The following is a 21,500-nucleotide window of genomic DNA, read 5'->3' on the forward strand; positions in this document are numbered from 1 at the left end:
GGAGATAGAGAGCACAATCCCCCACCTCAAGATGTTGGCATGGTGAGCTGTGTGTGGGTGGGTGCAGTAGGGCTGATCACTCCCCTTGGCTTCCCTCTCCTTCTGATAGCTCCAGCACTCACTCCGAGGAGGGGCTGGGGTACCTGACTGCCTCCCACAGCCCGTCCCTGTTCCCTCATTAGCTCTCCATCCCTCTATCCCCACCTCCTCGGCCGTGCTAGTTCATTTGATACCAACCCCATGGATTAGTGATTAAATATTGACAAGTCACATTCACAGAGAGACAAGCGGAGCATGGCGGCCGTGGTGTAAGATGTGCACGGATGAAACGTAAGACTCAACTATTATCGGGTTTGCGGTACACCACTCCCATTCTTTGACAGCTTTTCCATGTCAGCAGCGACAGAGCTAGTTACCTGTGAGCTATTTATACAGAGATAGACAGTGTCTTACTACACTGCTGGTGTACACTGGCATTTCTTCACTTCATTCTCCACAATAAACCTTTATAGGGGTTTTCCCTAACAAAAGGTTTCATTACTGGTATGGGCAAGATCCACAAGCACACATTTTTCCGGTGCGTTTGTTTTCATTGGCTTGCTCATAAAAAATGCATGGAGTTTCAAAAAAAATGCAGATTTAAAATTCATCAGCAGATTGCTGTTTGGTTCACCGTGGTCTGGGGCTGTTTTACTGATGGGTTGCTCCAGAGGGATGGCTTGAGGCAGTGCTGCTACTTCGCTGAGCTCTTCGAAATTCTCACTCTTGAAAAAGACATCCTTCATGACAAAAATATAAAGGGCCAGGTGTCGGAGTAGAAAGGAGGGAGAATAGGCCTGTTTTCATGCTTTGTCAGCTTGCCTTTGGAAGGTATTTAGACCTCTTCTCTTTCTCCACATGTTGTGCTATGGACTAAATTTATAATTGATTGCATAATTTTTTTTGTCATCAATCAACACACTATACCCCATTATGACAAAGCAGAAACCACTTTTTTGACATTTTTGTCAGTTTATTGAAAATGAATATCTGAGATATCTTATGCACATTAGCATTCAAACCCCTACAAAGCCTGGCATGCACAAAAGAATCAAAGGTGTGGTTGCTGCCAAAGGTGCTTCTACAAAGTATTGAATAAAGGTTTGAATATTTTTCATTTACAAAATATTGGCATACATTTCGAAAAATGTGTTTTCTCTTTGACATTATGGGGTATTTTGTATAAACTGAAAACATATTTCATTAATTATTAATTCAGTCTATAACACAACAACATTTCAAAAAAGTGAAGGGGTCTGAATGTATACTATAGTACAGTAACATACTGTGTGTGTGTGTGTGTGTAGTTTGATATGTGTGCTTATTTCTGTTGTAAAAAAAATTGTAACAACATACTATCCAGACCCTCCAGAGGTAAGAACCATTTGTCAAGAATTCCTAAGGGGATTCTGCTGTTTCTGTTCATGGGATCAAGATGTTTGGGGAGTGAAATTGTTTACAGCAGTTGTAGTCATGCTCTGAAAAATATGTTTCACACATAGCACTCTGGGGAATTATGATGGTACTCTAGTATAACGCAATGTGTCAATGGAGTTTGATATCTGGGATAACATATATTTTGGTTGTAGTACATTGTAAGTAGTCATTAGTGGGGTTGCATATAAAACACAGACCACTGTTCCATATTAAATAATGCAACAACTCTTTACATCTAAATGAGGACTTTCAGTGCGTCACCTTAAATAATCTGTTGGGAGACAATGTGTGTGGTGAGGCTCCAATGCTCCTGTTGTTGTCATAATTTGGCTCTTTAACAAAAGTGTCAAAACTATTGGACACTCATTTATTTTAGAATATATATATATATATATATATATATATATATATATATATATATATATATATATATACATGTATTTATGACAGGCATATTTTCTCCTACACACAACTATTGGGAAAATGTAGCGAACAAAATCTAGGGAAGGGGGAATCTAGTTAGAAATAAGGTTTGCCCCGTGTGTGTGTCCGAAGATGATTTAGCAGTGGGGATTAAATACAATGTCAGTAACAATGACAGAACAACTACACAAAAGTAGACAATAGAAAGCGCTGTAATTAGAAAGTGCTCTATCCCTTGGGAGAGAAAACACTTGACATTTGTTAGAAAATAATGTAAACTCTCCAACCACAAAATAAGTCACTAAAAAAGAACAATTGCCAGCGAGATGCCTCGTTTTGGGTTACCCCTTCCACAGTTAATAAAAATTAACTGCATGAGTTTCAGGTGAAAGTTGGGTCAGTATTTTGAAGGAGTGCAGTTACAAACTGCATTTTTATTATTACACCCATATGTACAGTATATGCAAATTAGTGATCAAATACACACTTGAGCAAATACACAGTTATTGCCCAGATAAATACTGTCGTTTTAAACAATGTTGTCATGTGGCCTAAGACTTTTGCACAGTGCTGTATGTATAACAATTAGAAACTGACCATATGGGGTTGACACTGGTGTAAAGGCATATAATTTCAAAGAAGAACAAATCAGATATTTGACATTCAATTTAATGTTTAAAGTCTCACCAGGATGCCTGGATTCCACTGACTTAATGTCTTTTAGTCTGCAATGGTATATATATTTAGAAATACAATACAATACAATAATTTTATTTTATGCATTTATGCAGCTGTTACATTTATTGAAACTGTATTTTTTACATTTTGACAACTGTTACTAATCGGGAATAACAGTGTACTTTAACTTTACCCCTGAATTTTTATAAATTTACAGAAAAAGCCTTGCCTACCATCTAGTGGTTAGAAAGAGGACCAGGACTGGGCCTGCTTTAGTATGTATATATACACTGAACAAAATTATAAAGGCAAAACTTTTGTTTTTGCTTCCATTTATCATGAGCTGATCTCAAAGATCTAAGACTTTCTCTGTGTACATAAAAGGCCTATTTCTTTCAAATATTGTTCACAAATCTGTCTAAATGTGTGTTAGCGAGCACTATCTCCTTTGCTGAGATAATCCATCCACCTCACAGGTGTGGCATATCAAGATGCTGATTAGACAGCATGATTATTGCACAGGTGTGCCTTAGGCTGGTCACAATAAAAGGCCACTCTAAAATGTGCAGTTTCACTGTATTGTTTTCAGCTTCCAGGAATTGTGTACAGATCCTTGCCACATGGGGCCATGCATTATCATGCTGCAACATGAGGTGATGGTCATGGATTAATGGCACAACAATGGGCCTCAGGATCTCGTCATGGTATCTCTGTGCATTCAAAATGCCCTCAATAAAATGCACCTGTGTTCCTTGTCCATAACACACGCCTGCCCATACCATAACCTCACCGCCACCACGGGCCACTCGATCCAAAACGTTTATATATATATAGTGAATTCACACCGTTTGAATTCTCTCTCCTGGCTGATTCTGTCTCCATGACAAAACCCATTGGAGTAGAAACTCACAAGGGTGGGTTCTCTGGATTTCTCACCCAATTGGCGTTTGAAAATCAGTTTAAGAGTAAGGACACTAGGAAAATAAATGAATATCCTCCCAAGAACTCTGTCACCCATATCACGTTAATGTGCCAATGGGTTCGCGGAGACTGCACTGGAAACTCTGGACATATCCAGACTGGATAAAAACAAATGGGACGGCTCTTTCCGTTACTAATCTGTCACTAATAAGAGTGCTATGATGCCAGCATATTTCTCCGTGATGCCGGTGGGTACAGTGGAGGAGGCTGTGCCTGGCAGTGCGTCTCTTCCGCGTTTTAACGCGTTTGAACGTTGAGACCCGATTACACAATGTACTTTCCTCGTATAGCCTGTGTGTCCACTCTCCCGTCCCTCTAGACAGCATTGGAAGAAATAATCTGTTAACACGCTCTGATTCTGTGCCCCCTCCCCCGAAGTCTCTTAACACACGATAGGCTACTACCACCTTAAAATAGGCTACACATGCACTGGATTCCTGGGCCCCGGCGTACCGGCTCCAGCCATGTCGTCAGGGTATGCTGCGGCTGGCGGCGGTGACAGAGCGACGGTGGAACAGGCAGGTAAATAACCGTACTGCCAAGCCAAGAGGTCGGCTTGATTTTGGTTGTTTTTTTGAGCCTGTGCCACAACAGCCACGAAGGTGTATGGGAGCTAAGCAACCCTCTCAGTCATTTGCTACAGCTCTCTGCGCTATACAAAACTAGGTCAGTAGATCAGTAGAGCAAATGTAATCTATGGTATTCCCGTTGACACTTTAGAAAAATTCGTCTTCTAGGTAACGACTAGGTATCTCCACCGAGGGTTTTTTAAACTGTCGGCAACTCTAGGAAGACAGTAACGTCTAATAAAAAGGATTTTCGCGCTTAGCTTAGCATAATGCTTTTCGTGGATCGGGCTATATGTAATTCCATATGCAATAGGCCTCTATTGTCAGCGTTAGACGAAAAAAATGACGTTAGTTGTTATAACTACAATTGAAAATAAATTAATCAAATGTATTATTATTTCGTATTTTTCTATAGATATAGCCTATACATTATGGATGGAAATGCATGTGATTCATAGGTTGAAAGTTGTTCTACATTTCATTTTTGTTGTGGGCCTGCATAGGCTATGTATAGAAATAACAATGTTTGTTCATCGAACTTCTATGCATTCATTTAACAGATCATATCCGCCATAGTCCATGGATCATTTCTATTTTGATTTCCACAATTTTCTAACATGGATTGCATTTTGTGTTAGTTCTTTTTTTAAACATTTTAAGCATGGCCACCGATTCGTTATTTTAGTTACTTAACTAAAAATAAAGCTATTTTAGTTACGGTTGTAGCAATAGCCTAAACTATTAATGTTATTGGAGAAAAAGTACATTTTCTGTCGCTGTATGCCGGGTTCCCCATTTAGCCTATAAAGTGGTTTAGTCTAAATGGCATAGGCTATTTGGTAAGCGCTAAATAATTATATTAATATCGTGGCATTGTTACATTGTTTAGCATGGACTGCTGTCTATTTGAAATGTGTTGACATTGTATGGACAATTAGTATGTAGGCTACAATTTATTTATTTCGTTCCTGTCATCGGCATTGGCCTATGAACCATTAACTGTGTTCGACGGTTTCATATAGAACTTGTGTTATGGGTAGACCCAGGGCAGAAGTAAGACAGTTACACAATATCTAGGTCAGAAAGCAACCCATGAACACAAGACGTTGAAAACATTTTAAACGCGTTGTGTTGGTTGAAAAGACGTTTAAAAAACGTCTTTCAAATATCTGGGTGTCCGCAGGTCTTAAAAAGTCTTAAATTAATTGATCTAAATAAAATGCCTTGACAAGTATAACATTGTCTCATTTCGGCTTTTTAAAGGTCTTGAAAATTATGTATTAACTTATCTTAGCATTGTGAAGAGGTGATGCATAAAATAATGTGTGGTTTCTGAACGCATTTTAGCACTGGTCGTTCGCAGAGAGGAACCACGATTTCAGACAGAATGTTAGTTGATAGCTTATTTTTACAGTCTATGGTTGATAGCAAGACTCTCGTGGCGGTTGGCGGTTACTTATCTCCCAACACCGTTGTTCATGTGGTAGATAGCTACCAAGCTAGATAATTCAGCTAGCTACATGGTAGAGATTAGCTGTTAACCTTCCCGCAGGTACCATGGGAAATTGCAAATTCTAACAAAAGTTGTTGGACAACAGCAATTTTGCTTTGTCGGTGAAGAAAATAGTTTTTTGCAAGAAGTCTTTTTAAATTTGGCACTATGGGAATTACATATGTGGAATCCCATATGGCGTATGAGAAACAAAAACATTTTGATAACTATTTTTTGTGTTGGGTGTTGTGAAATTGGTCTTAAATTGAATTCGAATTGGCATTAAAAAAAATCTTCAAATCTTGAATTTCACTTGCTGAAACCTGCAGATACCCTGAATAATGTTGCTAGGGCACTTTTATGCAATGTTGTCGCGTTTACCCCTTAAAGACTCAAAACGTTTCGTGTAATTACAGAACTGAAACATTGTATAGGACTATGGCTATATTTTAAATATTGAAATATATTGTGGTGAAGGATTTTAGTCTCGCACCTCTTTATTGCGCAGAAAACACATTTCAAACTTAAGCCAAAAGTAATCGCGATTTAACAAAACACTCTCCCGCATGGCTGTTCACGAACTCATTAATGTAAATCTATTCTAAAACAACACATAACATGAACAGAACCGACAGACAACATACAACAATAATCACCAATTCCAAATAACCCTTAGATGACTCCATAACGTTAGAATATCTCAAACGCAAAGCATGCTATGAATGAGGGGCGGCACAATGTATCTGTCCACGTAGCACATTCGTTATAATAATGTACAAATATTTTAGTTGACAAATATTTGTGGTTAAATGTTATCAAGTATAGTCTAATTCAATTCTCATGGCGCGAATTTTACTTTTATACACTGACTCAAGTGTAATGGATGTCCACAACTTTAGAAACACCACAAATATTTCAGACAGTAGTCCCAATACTGAATTTTTCAACTGGGTTAACTGTAATCTAACTGATAATAGTAGTTAATAGTGGGAGTTATTTTATTTGGTAAATATTTACCAAGTAAATAGTATTTGGAAACAGGAAGGGACTAACTACACATGTCCAAACCATGGCTGCGTATCAATTTGCATACTATTACAACATGCTTTGTATGTTTGTGCAAGGAGAGCTGGACAGGGCCGTAGAAGGGCATCAACCCAGCAGCAGGACCGGTATCTGCTCCTTTGTGCGAGGAGGAACAGGAGGAGCCCTGCCGGAGCCCTATAAAATAACCTCCAACAGGCTATCAGTGTGCATATTTCTGACCAAACTGTCAGAAACAGACTCCATGAGGGTGGCATGAAGGCCCGATGTCCTCTAATGGGACCTGTGCTCACAGCCCAGCTCTGTGCAGCTTAATTGGCATTCGCCAGAGAACACCAGAATAAGAGGAGATTCACAGTGAGCACATGTGATAAACGTGAAAGAGTCTGGAGACACTGTGGTGAACATTATACTGCCTGCAACATCATCCAGCATGACCGGTTTGGCGGTGGGTCAGTGATGGTCTGGGATGGCATATTCTTCGAGGTTTGCACTGCCCATTCATTTGCTAGGCAACAGTACCCTGATTGCTGTTAGTTCCCGGGATGGAAAACTCAGACCCATCGCTAGACCTTACGCTGGTGCAGTGGGCCCTGGGTTCCTCCTGGTGCAGGACAATGCCCAGCCTCATGTGGCCAGAGTGTGTAGGCAGTTCTTGATTGATGAAGGCATTGATGCCATTGACTGGCCATCCGGTTCCCCAGACTTGATTCCATTTGAGAACCTCTGGGATGTTATGTATTGGTTCATCTGGCGCCCCCATGTAGTGCCACAGACTGTCCAGTAGCTCACTGATGGCCTAATCCAGGTCTGGGAGGAGATCCCCCTGGACACCATCCGCCGTCTCATCAGGAGCATGCCCAGACTTTGTTGGGAGTGCATGCAGGCACGTGGGGGCCATACACACTACTGAATCACATTATGAGTTGCCGTGATTAAATTCACAGAAGTTGGAACAGCCTGTGATTTCAATTGTTTACTTTGAAATCACTGGCTTTTTGAAACCAGCTCTCAATTGGGTGGCGATTTTGGTTTCCATTGACTGTTGTTACATCATTTTGTTCTCAAAGAATTACACAATGTACAGTAAAGATTTTGGTCTTCCTGTTTTGTTCATCGAGACCCGATGTGTGATTTCAGTGTTCCCTTAATTTCTTTGAGCGTTGTAATTCCAATGCATGTTTGGGACATACTAATTGTAATTAGACCTACTATATTATATGGGTAGTATGTGAATTGAGGAAGGAACTTATATTAAAAATAATTTCCAATGGTGGGCCCATATTAACATGTCCCAGCTTCAGATGGCCAGGGCCACTATTGACTACAGCCAGTAGCATTGGAGAATATTTTGAGGAAAAAAGCAAATACATTTTATTGGTCTCCTTATCCATATCTGCTTATCTAAGATGTTTTTGCAGATAAAGCGCAATGCTGTTCTCAACTCCGTAAAAATTGCAGTCCATTAAATTAAACAATATAAAAAATTATCATTTAATTAGCATTTGATTTTTGAATTCACTAAATAAAATTGACCCAAAAGTGGAGAAAACTGATAAAATTATAAAGCAAAACATTGTTATGCTAGGATTGTCTTGTCCCAGCCTGGATGATACACGATAACTAACACAGTTTTGATCTGTCATAAGGAATGTTTTTGCAGACACAAACCTTTTCTGTATGTGTAATGGTTTGTTTGTAGGGGATGTGCTGGTGGAGGAAAACCAAATGCCCAGCTTGATGACCCCCTGCTCAGCCGCTGGCATGACCTCTGGCATGGAGCTGCCCAGGAAACGTAAGGGAAGTATGGACATGTAAGTGTGTTTTATAAGATATGTGGGCCACTATCACATTAGTTCCTAACAAGATTACCAGAGGTGTGTGTGTGTGTGTGTCATATGCGCTTGGATGCAGCGTGCTTCTGATCACATTTTAATAAATAAACAAGCCCTTTGTTCCCAGGGACACCAAATCAGCCTCCAATCTGGATGCAGATATGGAGGACGATGATGACAGGTACCATTTAAAACCTGTGATTACTAAGCGCTCTATTCAACCCAATATTTATTCACCAGACACTACGTCATTTGCCTTTGATCTACTTTTTGTATTCTATTGCAGGTCTGAAGGGGAGGACTCTCAGGCTAAAATCAAGTGCTTCAGGTATCTTGTATTTGTTAACCACAAAATGACTTGCTTCAGAAGTTTTGTTATTATACGTTGTATAAGATTAGAAAACAATGACTTTCAAAAATGATTTGCCACTTTGATCAAGATGAGCAAAAAAGTAGTATATTGTTTAAAATAGAAAATACAAATCCTGAACTACCCCCTCTCCAAATATATATTATTTTATATGACTCCTATTATGTCTTGCAAACCAAACCATGTCTTGGCAATTTAGTACTTTTCAGATAGAATAAGATTTCGCATGGATGATCAAGTGACTGAAGTGCACCTGGAACATTCCTCCATACAGAATCCTTATAGGTTCTTAAAATCCTTAGTCTGCATTTACAATCTGCCCTTTTCAATGACATGTAATACGAAATATATTTGCCTGAACATTTATATTATTATTAAATACAATAATTCAACATACAATATAGCTTAATGTTTGTATTTCAGTGTCTCCAGGAAGAATCAACAATTCCCTGCATATTATGTAAGAAGTTGGACCAAGTGGACCAATTTGACCAATCACAGCACTATTTCCACATAAAATGCTCCAATCATTGTATTATTATTGCAGTAAAAAAAAATAGGGCTCCCGATTTTAAGCAATGAGCAATTAGGAACGCTATCCCTTTAAGGCAGATCAGGAAGTAGTGAAGTCAATAGGTTTACCACATATAAAGTAATTGTGGTTCTCTGGTGGTTCTAGGGAGCCTCACAGCCAGATTGAGAAGCGACGTAGAGACAAGATGAACAACCTGATCGACGAGCTGTCAGCTATGATCCCCACCTGTAATCCCATGTCCCGCAAGCTTGACAAACTGACTGTGCTCAGGATGGCTGTGACTCATCTCAAATCCCTCAGAGGTAGCCTAATGAACATATTATTATTTTTTTATGAGGATATGGTTAAGTATAGTTATTTGTTACAGTTCTTTGTATATCACACAGATGTATTGATATTTCTTTACAGAAGCAACAGGTCCTCTCTCTTCTTTGAAAACTGTTCTTCTTACCCAGGTTCCTCCAGTTCTTTTGCTGAAGCAAATTATAAACCGTCTTTCCTCCCTGATGATGAGCTCAAACAGCTCATTCTCAAGGCTGCCGATGGGTTTCTGTTCATAGTGGGTTGCGATCGAGGAAGAATTGTATTTGTCTCAGAGTCCGTCACCAAGACACTGAATTACAATCGGGTGAGAAAGCTGTAACTAATTAACTGTAGCTTGGAACCACCGTATCAGTTTTTTGGGCTAACATTGGTTTCATTTTGTATATTTCTGTTTTCTAAGCTAATATAATTTTTACTTAGCTTTTTGGGAGGTTGAATTAGAACAATGTTATGATCAAAGAGTGGAGCCTGTTTATGTAAATGGTTATTTTCTTCCTAGACCGAACTGATTGGACAGAGTCTTTTTGACTATATTCACCCGAAGGACATGGGGAAAGTAAAGGAGCAGATCTCAGCGTCTGAGTTATACCCCCGTGAGAGACTAATAGATGCCAAAAGTAAGTGTGTGGGTGACTCCATTGTATGTGTGGGTGACAGGATTTAGGGAAGGTGTTTGTGTGTGTTTCTAACACCTCATTTCTCTCTACAGCAGGTTTGCCGGTCCAGGCTGACCTACCAGTTCGTGCTGCTCGGTTGTATCCTGGTGCACGCCGCTCTTTCTTCTGCCGCATGAAGTACAACAAGATCTGTGTTAAACAGGAGGACAGGGAGGGGCAACCTAGCTCCTCCAAAAAAAAAGGTAGAGGACTAATCCAATTAAACTTTTAAAGTATATGGTCAGTGCTATATGCATACACACCATTAACCCTAAAATAAAGGTTTTGAGACATCTGAGCAATCTGTTTTACAACTGACACCTGCTGTCTCTCTGACCCCCCCCCCCCCCCACGCTGTCTCTCTGTTCTTGTAGAGTCTCAGAAGTACTGCACTGTCCACTGCACAGGATATATGCGTAGCTGGCCGACCAGTCAGTTGGGGGAGGAGGGGGGAGAGGAGGGCGGTGAGACCGAAAAGGAAAGTTTCCATTTCAGCTGCTTGGTGGCTGTGGGGCGCATTCACTCCCTTGCTGCCCCCCTGGTCAATGGGGTCAATGAGGTTCAGGTCAAAGCCACTGAATTTGTCACCCGCTACACCATGGATGGCAAGTTCACCTTTGTCGACCAACGGTGATTGATCTTCTCTGTTTTGTTTTATAACTTAGTCTTGTTAGGATGGGAAGAGTTTGTCCTCTTGTTCTCCATACACTACACATAATGAACACTGCGCAATATTTAACTGCCTTGTCTGTAAGAGCCTTGGCAGCATGTGCCATGCCTCTTTACAAGTCAGTGAGAAGAACAGCAAAACTTTTAAATGATCACAAACGTAGGTCAGACTGACCTCATCCTAACCAGCTTGTAGTGAATTTACTTTCCATTGTGATCACTAACAATTTCACACTAACTTCTATTTCACACAGAGCCACCACTGTCCTTGGATACTTACCACAGGAGCTGCTCGGGACGTCGTGCTATGAATACTTCCATCAAGACGACTTGCCACATTTAGCAGAACGTCATCGAAAAGGTAGAATCTTGTTTGTGCAGATCATTTGTATCTAAACGTGTTAATATTGTGACTTTCGACAAGCTTTTCCTCTGACTAACTTGATGGGTGAAACAACAATCCGGGCTCTGTGTTAACAAACCTACTGCAATGGTTAATCTTAGGCCACTGATAGCGCTATAGTTTTGAATGTGTGTCAGGTATATTTAGATATTTTTAAAACCGAGATTTACTTGTTCAGTGCTGGCGGTGCTTGTACAAACTCGATTCCAAAAAAGTTGGGACACTGTACAAATTGTGAGTAAAAAAGGAATGGAATAATTTACAAATCTCAAACTATATTTAATTCACATTAGAATATAGATAACATATTGAATGTTGAAAGTGAGACATTTTGTAATGTCATGCCAAATATTGGCTCATTTTGGATTTCATGAGAGCTACACATTCCAACAAAGTTGGGACAGGTAGCAAGTTAAATCTACAGATAAGGAACAGCTGGAGGACCAATTTGCAACTTATTATGTCAATTGGCAACACGATTGGGTATAAAAAGAGCCTCTCAGAGTTCCAGTGTCTCTCAGAAGTCAAGATTGGGCAGAGGATCACCAATTCCCCCAATGCTGCGGCGAAGAATAGTGGAGCAATATCAGAAAGGAGTTTCTCAGAGGAAAAATTGCAAAGAGTTTGAAGTTATCTTCATCTACAGTGCATAATATCCAAAGATTCAGAGAATCTGGAACAATCTCTGTGCATAAGGGTCAAGGCCAGAAAACCATACTGGATGCCTGTGATCTTCGGGGCCTCAGACGGCACTGCATCACATACAGGAATAATACTGTAATGGAAATCACGACATGGGCTCAGGAATACTTCCAGAAAACATTGTTGGTGAACACAATCCACCGTGCCATTCGCCGTTGCCAGCTAAAACTGTATAGGTCATAAAAGAAGCCGTATCTAAACAGGATCCAGAAGCGCAGGCGTTTTCTCTGGGCCAAGGATAATTTAAAATGCACTGTGGCAAAGTGGAAAAGTGTTCTGTGGTCAGACAAATACAAATTTGAAGTTAATTTTGGAAAACTGGGACGCCATGTCATCCGGACTAAAGAGGACAAGGACAACCCAAGTTGTTATCAGAGCTCAGTTCAGAAGCCTGCATCTCTGATGGCATGGGGTTGCATGAGTGCATGTTGCATGGGCAGCCTACACATCTGGAAAGGCACCATCAATGCTGACAGTTACACTCACCTAAAGGATTATTAGGAACACCATACTAATACTGTGTTTGACCCCCTTTCGCCTTCAGAACTGCCTTAATTCTACGTGGCATTGATTCAACAAGGTGCTGAAAGCATTCTTTAGAAATGTTGGCCCATATTGATAGGATAGCATCTTGCAGTTGATGGAGATTTGTGGGATGCACATCTAGGGCACGAAGCTCCCGTTCCACCACAAAACCCAAAGATGCTCTATTTGGTTGAGATCTGGTGACTGTGGGGGCCATTTCAGTACAGTGAACTCATTGTCATGTTCAAGAAACCAATTTGAAATGATTCGAGCTTTGTGACAAGGTGCATTATCCTGCTGGAAGTAGCCATCAGAGGATGGGTACATGGTCGTCATAAAGGGATGGACATGGTCAGAAACAATGCTCAGGTAGGCCGTGGCATTTAAACGATGCCCAATTGGCACTAAAGGGCCTAAAGTATGCCAAGCAAACATCCCCCACACCATTACACCACCACCACCAGCCTGCACAGTGGTAACAAGGCATGATGGATCCATGTTCTCATTCTGTTTACGCCAAATTCTGACTCTACTATCTGAATGTCTCAACAGAAATCGAGACTCATCAGACCAGGCAACATTCTTCCAGTCTTCAACTGTCCAATTTTGGTGAGCTCGTGCAAATTGTAGCCTCTTTTTCCTATTTGTAGTGGAGATGAGTGGTACCCGGTGGGGTCTTCTGCTGTTGTAGCCCATCCACCTCAAGGTTGTGCGTGTTGTGGCTTCACAAATGGTTTGCTGCATACCTCGGTTGTAACGAGTGGTTATTTCAGTCAAAGTTGCTCTTCTATCAGCTTGAATCAGTCGGCCCATTCTCCTCTGACCTCTAGCATCAACAAGGCATTTTCGCCCACAGGACTGCGGCATACTGGATGTTTTTCCCTTTTCACACCATTCTTTGTAAACCCTAGAAATGGTTGTGCGTGAAAATCACAGTAACGGAGCAGATTGTGAAATACTCAGACCGGCCCGTCTGGCACCAACAACCATGCCACGCTCAAAATTGCTTAAATCACCTTTCTTTCCCATTCTGACATTCAGTTTGGAGTTCAGGAGATTGTCTTGAATAGGACCACACCCCTAAATGCATTGAAGCCACTGCCATGTGATTGGTTGATTAGATAATTGCATTAATGAGAAATTTAACAGGTGTTCCTAATAATCCTTTCGGTGAGTGTATATCCAAGTTCTAGAACAACATATGCTCCCATCCAGACATCATCTCTTTCAGGGAAGACCTTGCATTTTCCAACATGACAATACCAGACCACATACCGCATCAATTACAATGTCATGGCTGCATAGAAGAAGGATCCGGGTACTGAAATGGCCAGCCCGCAGTCCAGATCTTTCACCCATAGAAAACATTTGGCGCATCATAAAGGTGCGACAAAGAAGACCTAAGACAGTTGAGCAACTAGAAGCCTGTATTAGACAAGAATGGGACAACATTCCTATACATAAACTTGAGCAACGTGTCTCCTCAGTCCCCAGACGTTTGCAGTCTGTTATAAAAAGAAAAGGGGATGAAACATGGCCTTGTCCCAACTTTTTTGAGATGTGTTGATGCCATCATTTTAAAATCAACTCATTTTTTCCCTTAAAGTGATACATTTTCTCAGTTTAAACATTTGATATGTTGTATTTGGAATAAAATATAGAAATTTGAAACTTCCACATCATTGCATTCTGTTTTTATTCACAATTGTGCGGTGTTCCAACTTTTTTGGAATCTGGTTTGTACAATAATAAGAGGGTTATGAAATGGCACAGTCTGAGTTCAGATCTTAATACTTAAGTGGCGAGGTCATAGATGCAAGAAAGCCTTTACGCATCAGACAGGCAAAGCAATAATGTGATGTTCTGCAAGGAACAATGCATTCTCTATATAAGAGAATCATCGAACATTACAAGACACGCTAACCTACATTACATTTTGCATGCCAGGAGGCAACACCAGCTAGAGGTATACCCATGTATTTGTATTTCTGTTTATTTTTGTTCTATGAATTCTTGAAAACATATTTCTCTTTTAATGTCACTTTCTGTACATTAACAGCTTTTATGATATTATGAACCAAGTTCTAACCATTACTTTTGTGGTTGAAGAAACATTTTCTAATTTTAACTTTTTCAACTTTTTGTTGCAGTGCTGCGGAGTAAAGAGAAAATAGAAACAAATTGCTACAAATTCAAAACGAAACAGGGCTCTTTTGTCACTCTACAAAGTCAGTGGTTTAGTTTTATAAATCCCTGGACCAAAGAAGTAGAATATATAGTTTCAACCAACAAAGTCATATTGTAAGTAGACAAGTCTCCAACCTCACATCACTAATCATACCAGAACCTGACTACTACTGTTTTGATTTCAACCAAAGAGTTCTCATGTGCCCACATTATCTCTGTTGCTGCAGCATTCACTGTCGACCAAGCATTTCTGGGTACAAATCAGAACAGCCAAGTCATTCCAACTCTTTTGAAGGTTAGTGGAGATTGTCATCTCTTGGTAAATTTGTTAAATTTTTATTATAAGTTTGTCTACAGCCAAATAGACATAACTAGATGCTGATTAATGTTTCTGCATCTAGACAATGGCAAAAAATCTCTACCCATCATCCCAGGGTTGTCCAGTTCTTCCAGTGCCATGATCTACCCTGTAAACATTGGGACTCAGATCGCTAACGAGCTGCTAGACTACAACAGGTGGGTGTGATAGCACAAAGAAGAAAGGCATAGAAATGAACACAGCCTGTATATATTTGAGGCCATAGCAATTAGTAGAACTTATATAAATATTGAGGACATCAACTTGTGGTTGGGGATGGAGAAGTTTAGCCTGTGAAGGAACAGCTATAGAACCAGCATTCTTCTGTCATGTGGGGAATTATTTACCACCATTTCTACCATAAATGTAGTCCTTTTCAATTTGTAATGATGTAGCAACACCCAATGACTTCTGGATAGTCTACGATTGGGACGTGTGTCAGAAGCACATCCTGCCTGGCCATGCTGCTTCTTGTCACACTGCTCAATCGCAATTACTACATTTCTTTGTACTGTTCAATGACAAAACATTTGAATCTAATTTAATCAATCAGCCAGGAAGTAGGCCAGAACCAAGGCACAGGTTGCAGGTGTGAAAGTTGTTAGTACAACAAAAATCATGTTATTACAATACTGGATGTGTTGGAATGGTCAGTTCACTGTAGTATTGTACGAAACCGTAACAAGGCTCACAGATCCCTGAGGTGTGTGTGATTTTATTTTTGAGGTGTTTGTCTGGGTCTGAGGTGTCACCTCTGTTTGAGGTGTCTGTCTGGGTCTGTTTTTTAGGATCAACTCATCCCCATCCAGTGGTAATGTCAGCTCCTTCATTGTACCACAGGATAAGTCTCCTGGGCAACTCATTCAGTCCAGCAGCCATGTGAGTCAGCTCTGTGTGTGTGTTCATGTGGTGCATTTTCTGGGAGAAAAAAACTAGTTCAAAACAAAAATGGCCTCTAGTGGAACGTAACCATAATTTTCCGGAAAAATTAGAATAGGTAGATATGGTTTTAGGGTCTGAAAACCTCCCTTTTCAAAGGGTTTCTGCTGTGGCCAAGGAGTCTGTGAGGCTTTTCAAACTTTTGGGGTGCAGGGACAAAAAAGTTTTGACTAGCCTGATTGGGAACTCTGCTCCCGTAGAGGAGGAATGCCCGAGATGGCAGAGCGAAGAGCTCAAAAAGATGTAGGTTAGCGCAATTTGAATATGAAACATGCTAAAAGTATGTAGACTGGACTCATCTACTGTATTTTCTAAAGAGTTGCTATAAGCCTGCAATAAACGAGCAGCAACCAGCCTACACCTGCTGTGGTGGCCTATCCCCTGGCATCCCTGCAAAGTGATTGTTACCGTGCCACTATAAAAGCACTACAGAAAGATATTGCATTTGTTCTGTAATGCTAGGCTTTTTTGTGTCCAACCAAATCTAGAAACGAATCCTTGACTCCCAAGTCTCTAGTCTTTTGGGTTAAATGTTGAGACTGGCTTGCAAGTCTACAAAAAGGCCTAAGGTGTTGTTGATTCTGGTTTGGCTTTGCCCACATTTTATAGTGAGCATAATAAAAAGAAGATTAGAAAGTTAGCAACCTCTGATTTAGGTATGGCTTTGAGCTAACTCTCTGATGTTCAAAGTTCTTCCATGATAGCTGCTACTCTGCTGGTACATGAATTTACAGTACTCTCCAAATTAAATGCCACCCTTAATAAAGATTAGCAAGAAGGCTCCAGAAAGCTAGTTGTTATTTGTTTGAATTTACAATCAAAACATGATCAACTATTTCTTTATCCAGTAATATTTCTTATTTTTCAATATAACAGAACTGAGTCTTCTGTAGAGTTTGATGAGGTGGGAAAATATATAGCAAGGGGTGTGAGACCATTCGTCCATGCAGAATCCCTCCAGATTCTTTTTTTGTGGATCCCAGGGAAGTTTTTGGATCATTGTCCTGTTGGAAGATCTAACAATGACCACATTTTAGCTTCCTGGCAGAGGCAGTTCCATTTTGGTCTATAATCTGCTGTTACTTGACTGTATCCTAACAAGGTTCCCTGCCCCTCAACATCACATCAACCTCTGTTTGTGGCCAAAAACATATGATTAAAGAACCTGTTTCCCATCAAAGTTTCAAAGGGTCAGGGTTCAACTGACTGGACCGGGGCCAATAAGATTTGTCTGTCTGCCTACATGCATGGGTGCGTGCTGTTTTAGTAACCTTTTCCCCATCTCTCTGCCAGGTGCCAAATGGGGAGGATGCAGACAAGGAGATCCCTGCTAAGCCCAGCTCAGAGGAGGAACACCAAGAACCAGCCTTCTCTGCTGGAGAATCACTCATGGGTATACACTATCTTCGCTAGTTTTGAATGTGTTCTTGGTCTAGCCCCCTCAGACTGGTTTGTTCTTTCGTATAACCACCGTATACCATCTTTCACTATACTCTCAGGGGAGAATTCCCAGCTGGAAATGGAGAATATGATGGGATCCGGACTAGGAGGCCTTAGCAACGACGAAGCAGCCATGGCAGTGATCATGAGTCTGTTGAACACAGACGTCAACCTGGGTGAGGCCGTGGACTTTGACGAGATGCGCTGGTCCCTCTAAAACTTGCAATATCTCACTGAAATTTACTGTGCTCATCTTTAACTACATTTTCACCGCATGTATGAAACTCCCTGCAGCTTTCTGAAACTCAACCTACACACCGTTGTCCTTTCCACTGTCACCTGGTATCAACTTGGCAATCTTTTTAAAACATGTATAATATTGAAAAAAATCACATAAGCTTTATAATCTTCAGGTGGATACTAAAATGAATTTTATCATATATTTTGACTAGAAGAGACACCAGCTCTTCATGACTTCTAGTAGGAGGAAGCGAAGAGTCTCCAAAGCTGTTCCTTTTATGCAGCCATCTTTTGTTTGAGGTTGTCCATTTCTGCTTTAAGCAGACTGTTCTTGATTGCTAGCTGTCTCTGCTTCCTCAGATCGACGGTGTCCCCATCTCTCGAGGGACTTCAGGAGGTGTGGCCTGTTTGCTCAGTAACCATTTTGTGTATCAATTTTTCACCTTCTGACATAAATGCCCACTAGACAACAAACAGTGGCTAGGGGATTTGTAGTTTTTTGTTTTCTTGGTCAATCTACACTTGAATAGATGTGAGTGATTTAGCAAGTGATGCACTGAAAATTATTTAGTCATAGGTTCTTATTGTAAATGTAGTGGTAGTACTACAAAATACAAAGTCTTTATGGCAGCAGACGGAGAGGACACAGTGTCAACGTTGACTTTTAGTCACTGATAGTCCACTATCAACATGCTGCCTTGAGAATTTCACATCCGTGTCCATGGTTTCACATGTACATATTGTAAACACCTGCCAATTACCGACTCTCTGGCACACATCACTTGGACCTGGTGTTGAAGACTTGTTGTGGTTCAAAATACGACAACCACCTGCCATCTTGACAACATCATAAAATGTTTTTATAATGGAATTGGAGGTGGAGATGTTGTATCAAATACATTTGATCAAAATGTACAGTAAGAAATTATCTGAAACTATCAGGTATCACTCAGGGAGCATTAAAACAGAAACCATTCCTCCACTGTTTATTCAATATTTTGTACCCTTTTTTATCACATTAAGCAGTATTTATTTCCCATGGTTGGTTAATGCTCCACTGTATCACACAGTTAAGTGCTATGTTGGGTTATATTGGAAAGTGTTTTTTTTTATCATGATTCAAATATGTTGTTTTAAAAAACAAAAAATGTTTAATGTTTTAATTTTTTGTTTGACCTAATTTCATCTCTTCTGTTAGTGCATCTAGGTACATCTATGGTTTGTTCACCGTGTGCTTCTTTGTAATCATACACACTCGTTCGTGGGTTATGGGTTCTTTGATTAATAGACTGTTATGCATAATGAACATTCCAGAACCAAACTACACTGAACAAAATTATAAACGCAACACTTTTATTTTTGCCCCCATTTATCATGAGCTGAACTCAAAGATCTAATACTTTTCTATGTACACAAAAGGCCTATTTCTCTCATATTGTTCACAAATCTGTCTAAATCTGTGTTAGTGAGCACTTCTCCTTTGCCGAGATAATCCATCCACCTCACTGGTGTGGCATATCAAGATGCTGATTAGACAGCATGATTATTGCACACAATAAAAGGCCACTCTAAAATGTGCGGTTTTACTGTATTGGGGGGGTCAGAGAACCAGTCAGTATCTGGTGTGACAACCAGAGGCGTCGCTAGGATCACAGTACATTTGGGGCTTAGCCCACCCCGTCCGGGACAGAAAGGACAGGCTATAGCCCCGGATGCCCAGGCCTAACAATGCCCCTGGTAACCACCATTTGCCTCACACAGTGCAACACATCTCCTTCGCATAGAGTTGATCAGGTTGTTGATTGTGGGCTGTGGAATGTTGGTCCACTCCTCTTCAATGGCTGTGTGAAGTTGCTGGATATTGGCAGGACCTGGAACACGCTGTCGTATACCTCGATCCAGAGCATCCCAAACATGCTCAATGGGTGACATGTCCGGTGAGTATGCTGGCCATGTGATACCATAGACAAAGTCTTAGATCTTTGAGTTCATAACATGATAAATGGGGGCAAAAACAAAAGTGTTGCATTTATCATTTTGTTCAGTGTAACAAAATGTCCACAGGCCGGTTGGCCAAATTTGAATATGATGCAAAGCATGATTTGAGAATTCTGTTGCGCTGTCATTGTGATGATTCTTATTGGTAAGCCAGGTAGACATGGACTATTTAGTAAGAACAAGACAAATATAGACAAGCACCTCATATTGTTCCCATACCATTTCACCATCAAACTCTAAGAAACGGACTATACATACGTGGCTCCAGGACAGGGCATGTCAGGCTGGTAGTCTAAGCATCACTTGCCATCTATGGTCTCTTTGCTTAGTCAGTGGTCCCACTGCTGTGTATGAATAGTGAGTTTGTGAACATTTTCTTATTTAATTGCAAAAAAAAATCTGTGTCATACTGCTGTTTTAGCCTATTCATCAGGGTAATCTCTGTTATGGCCTCCTCACATTTTCTGCCAGTAAGAGGTTTCATTGGAGGTTGGGATGGATGGAAGCTTTTTGTGAGTGAATGAAGAAATCGGTCTCCGCTCCAGACTTGAACACCTGGTGGTGCGTACAAGGAGGAACCGATCCCACAAGGACTTGCATTGCCTGTCTGTGTCTGAAGTGCCTTGTGACATTTCTGGATGGACAAAATACCTTCCTGTATACTTAAAAACCCTCACGTCTGAACTCTCAACACACTGAATCTCGGCCCGATCAGTGATGGCACACAAAAGAGCCTTCGATGGAGGCGCCATGCTCATTCTTAACAACTGAACAAGCTGTGAAAAAATGTGCCATAGATACAGGCTAGTGGAAACTCATTTCTTTTGTTTTCAATTTTACATTTCTTCCAAGATTATTGTACTGTACTTGAATGCCCCAAATTATGTGACTTTTAAACTGTTCTGATCTTTGGTGTACCTCAACTTAAGTACCAGACTATATCCAGACTGTGGTAACAGATTTCTTTTGGTTTATGTTCCTGCTCAGTTATCTGGATTTCATGGAGCTTTTGTAATCATTTGTAAAAAAAAGAAACAACAAAAGAATCAACAACAATAACAAAAAGTTTATCCTACATGTGGCACAGGAATCCCAGTTGGCCACTGTTAGCCTGTTATCCTAGCCACACACAAGTAAGCCCCTTATGTGAGGTCTGAGAAGAGCAGTTTTTTAGGAGCGGGTGGCTGGTTGGTGACAATTATGTCATCCATAGCTTTACAGTAACCCTTTTTATTTGTATCTGTTTTGTTTGTTGTATTGGTGGGTTTATTATGAAGCACTTATGTTCATTATTATTGTCACTACAACAGGTCTGGTTCATTATTGTTGCTACAACAGGTCTGGTTCATTAATGTAGCTACAACAGGTCTGGTTTGTGGCAAAGAAGCCGCCTCACTCCAAGCCGTTTTAAAAAATATACATAAATAAACCTTTGTTTTCTTTTACTTCACAGTGGTGGAACACGTGAATGAGTGCAGTCTTACATGTGTGCATGTACATATTAGATGATTAGAGTGATTGCAGTGGGATAACAGTGAGGGAATGATTTTTTTGATCCCCTGCTGATTTTTTTTTGTTTGCCCACTGACAGAAATGAGCAGTGTATCATTTTAATGGTAAGTTTATTTGAACAGTGAGAGACCGAATAACAACAAA

At 40.4% G+C, this 21,500-nt stretch overlaps 1 protein-coding gene across 3 annotated transcripts; it reads left to right on the forward strand.

Annotated features, from left to right (window-relative positions):
- Positions 1 to 3,739: 3,739 nt before the first annotated feature.
- On the forward strand, positions 3,740 to 19,219 carry arntl2 (aryl hydrocarbon receptor nuclear translocator-like 2). 3 transcript variants are annotated; one of them, XM_010890324.3, is made up of 17 exons: positions 3,740 to 4,080; positions 8,366 to 8,477; positions 8,626 to 8,679; positions 8,785 to 8,826; positions 9,548 to 9,705; positions 9,859 to 10,031; positions 10,227 to 10,344; positions 10,437 to 10,586; positions 10,758 to 11,013; positions 11,307 to 11,413; positions 14,833 to 14,983; positions 15,097 to 15,164; positions 15,271 to 15,385; positions 16,016 to 16,106; positions 17,460 to 17,559; positions 17,666 to 17,782; positions 18,207 to 19,219. In XM_010890324.3, exons 1-17 carry the CDS (start codon positions 4,023 to 4,025, stop codon positions 18,263 to 18,265), a joined length of 1,929 nt encoding a protein of 642 aa, XP_010888626.1. In that variant the 5' UTR covers positions 3,740 to 4,022; the 3' UTR covers positions 18,266 to 19,219. The 3 variants fall into 3 exon arrangements, with proteins under 3 accessions (XP_010888626.1, XP_010888627.1, XP_028971156.1); XM_010890325.3 differs by having other exon boundaries at positions 15,304 to 15,385; XM_029115323.2 differs by having other exon boundaries at positions 17,666 to 19,219.
- Positions 19,220 to 21,500: the final 2,281 nt, after the last annotated feature.

The sequence above is a fragment of the Esox lucius genome, chromosome 19 (genome assembly GCF_011004845.1).
Source record: "Esox lucius isolate fEsoLuc1 chromosome 19, fEsoLuc1.pri, whole genome shotgun sequence".
Lineage (NCBI taxonomy): Eukaryota > Metazoa > Chordata > Actinopteri > Esociformes > Esocidae > Esox > Esox lucius.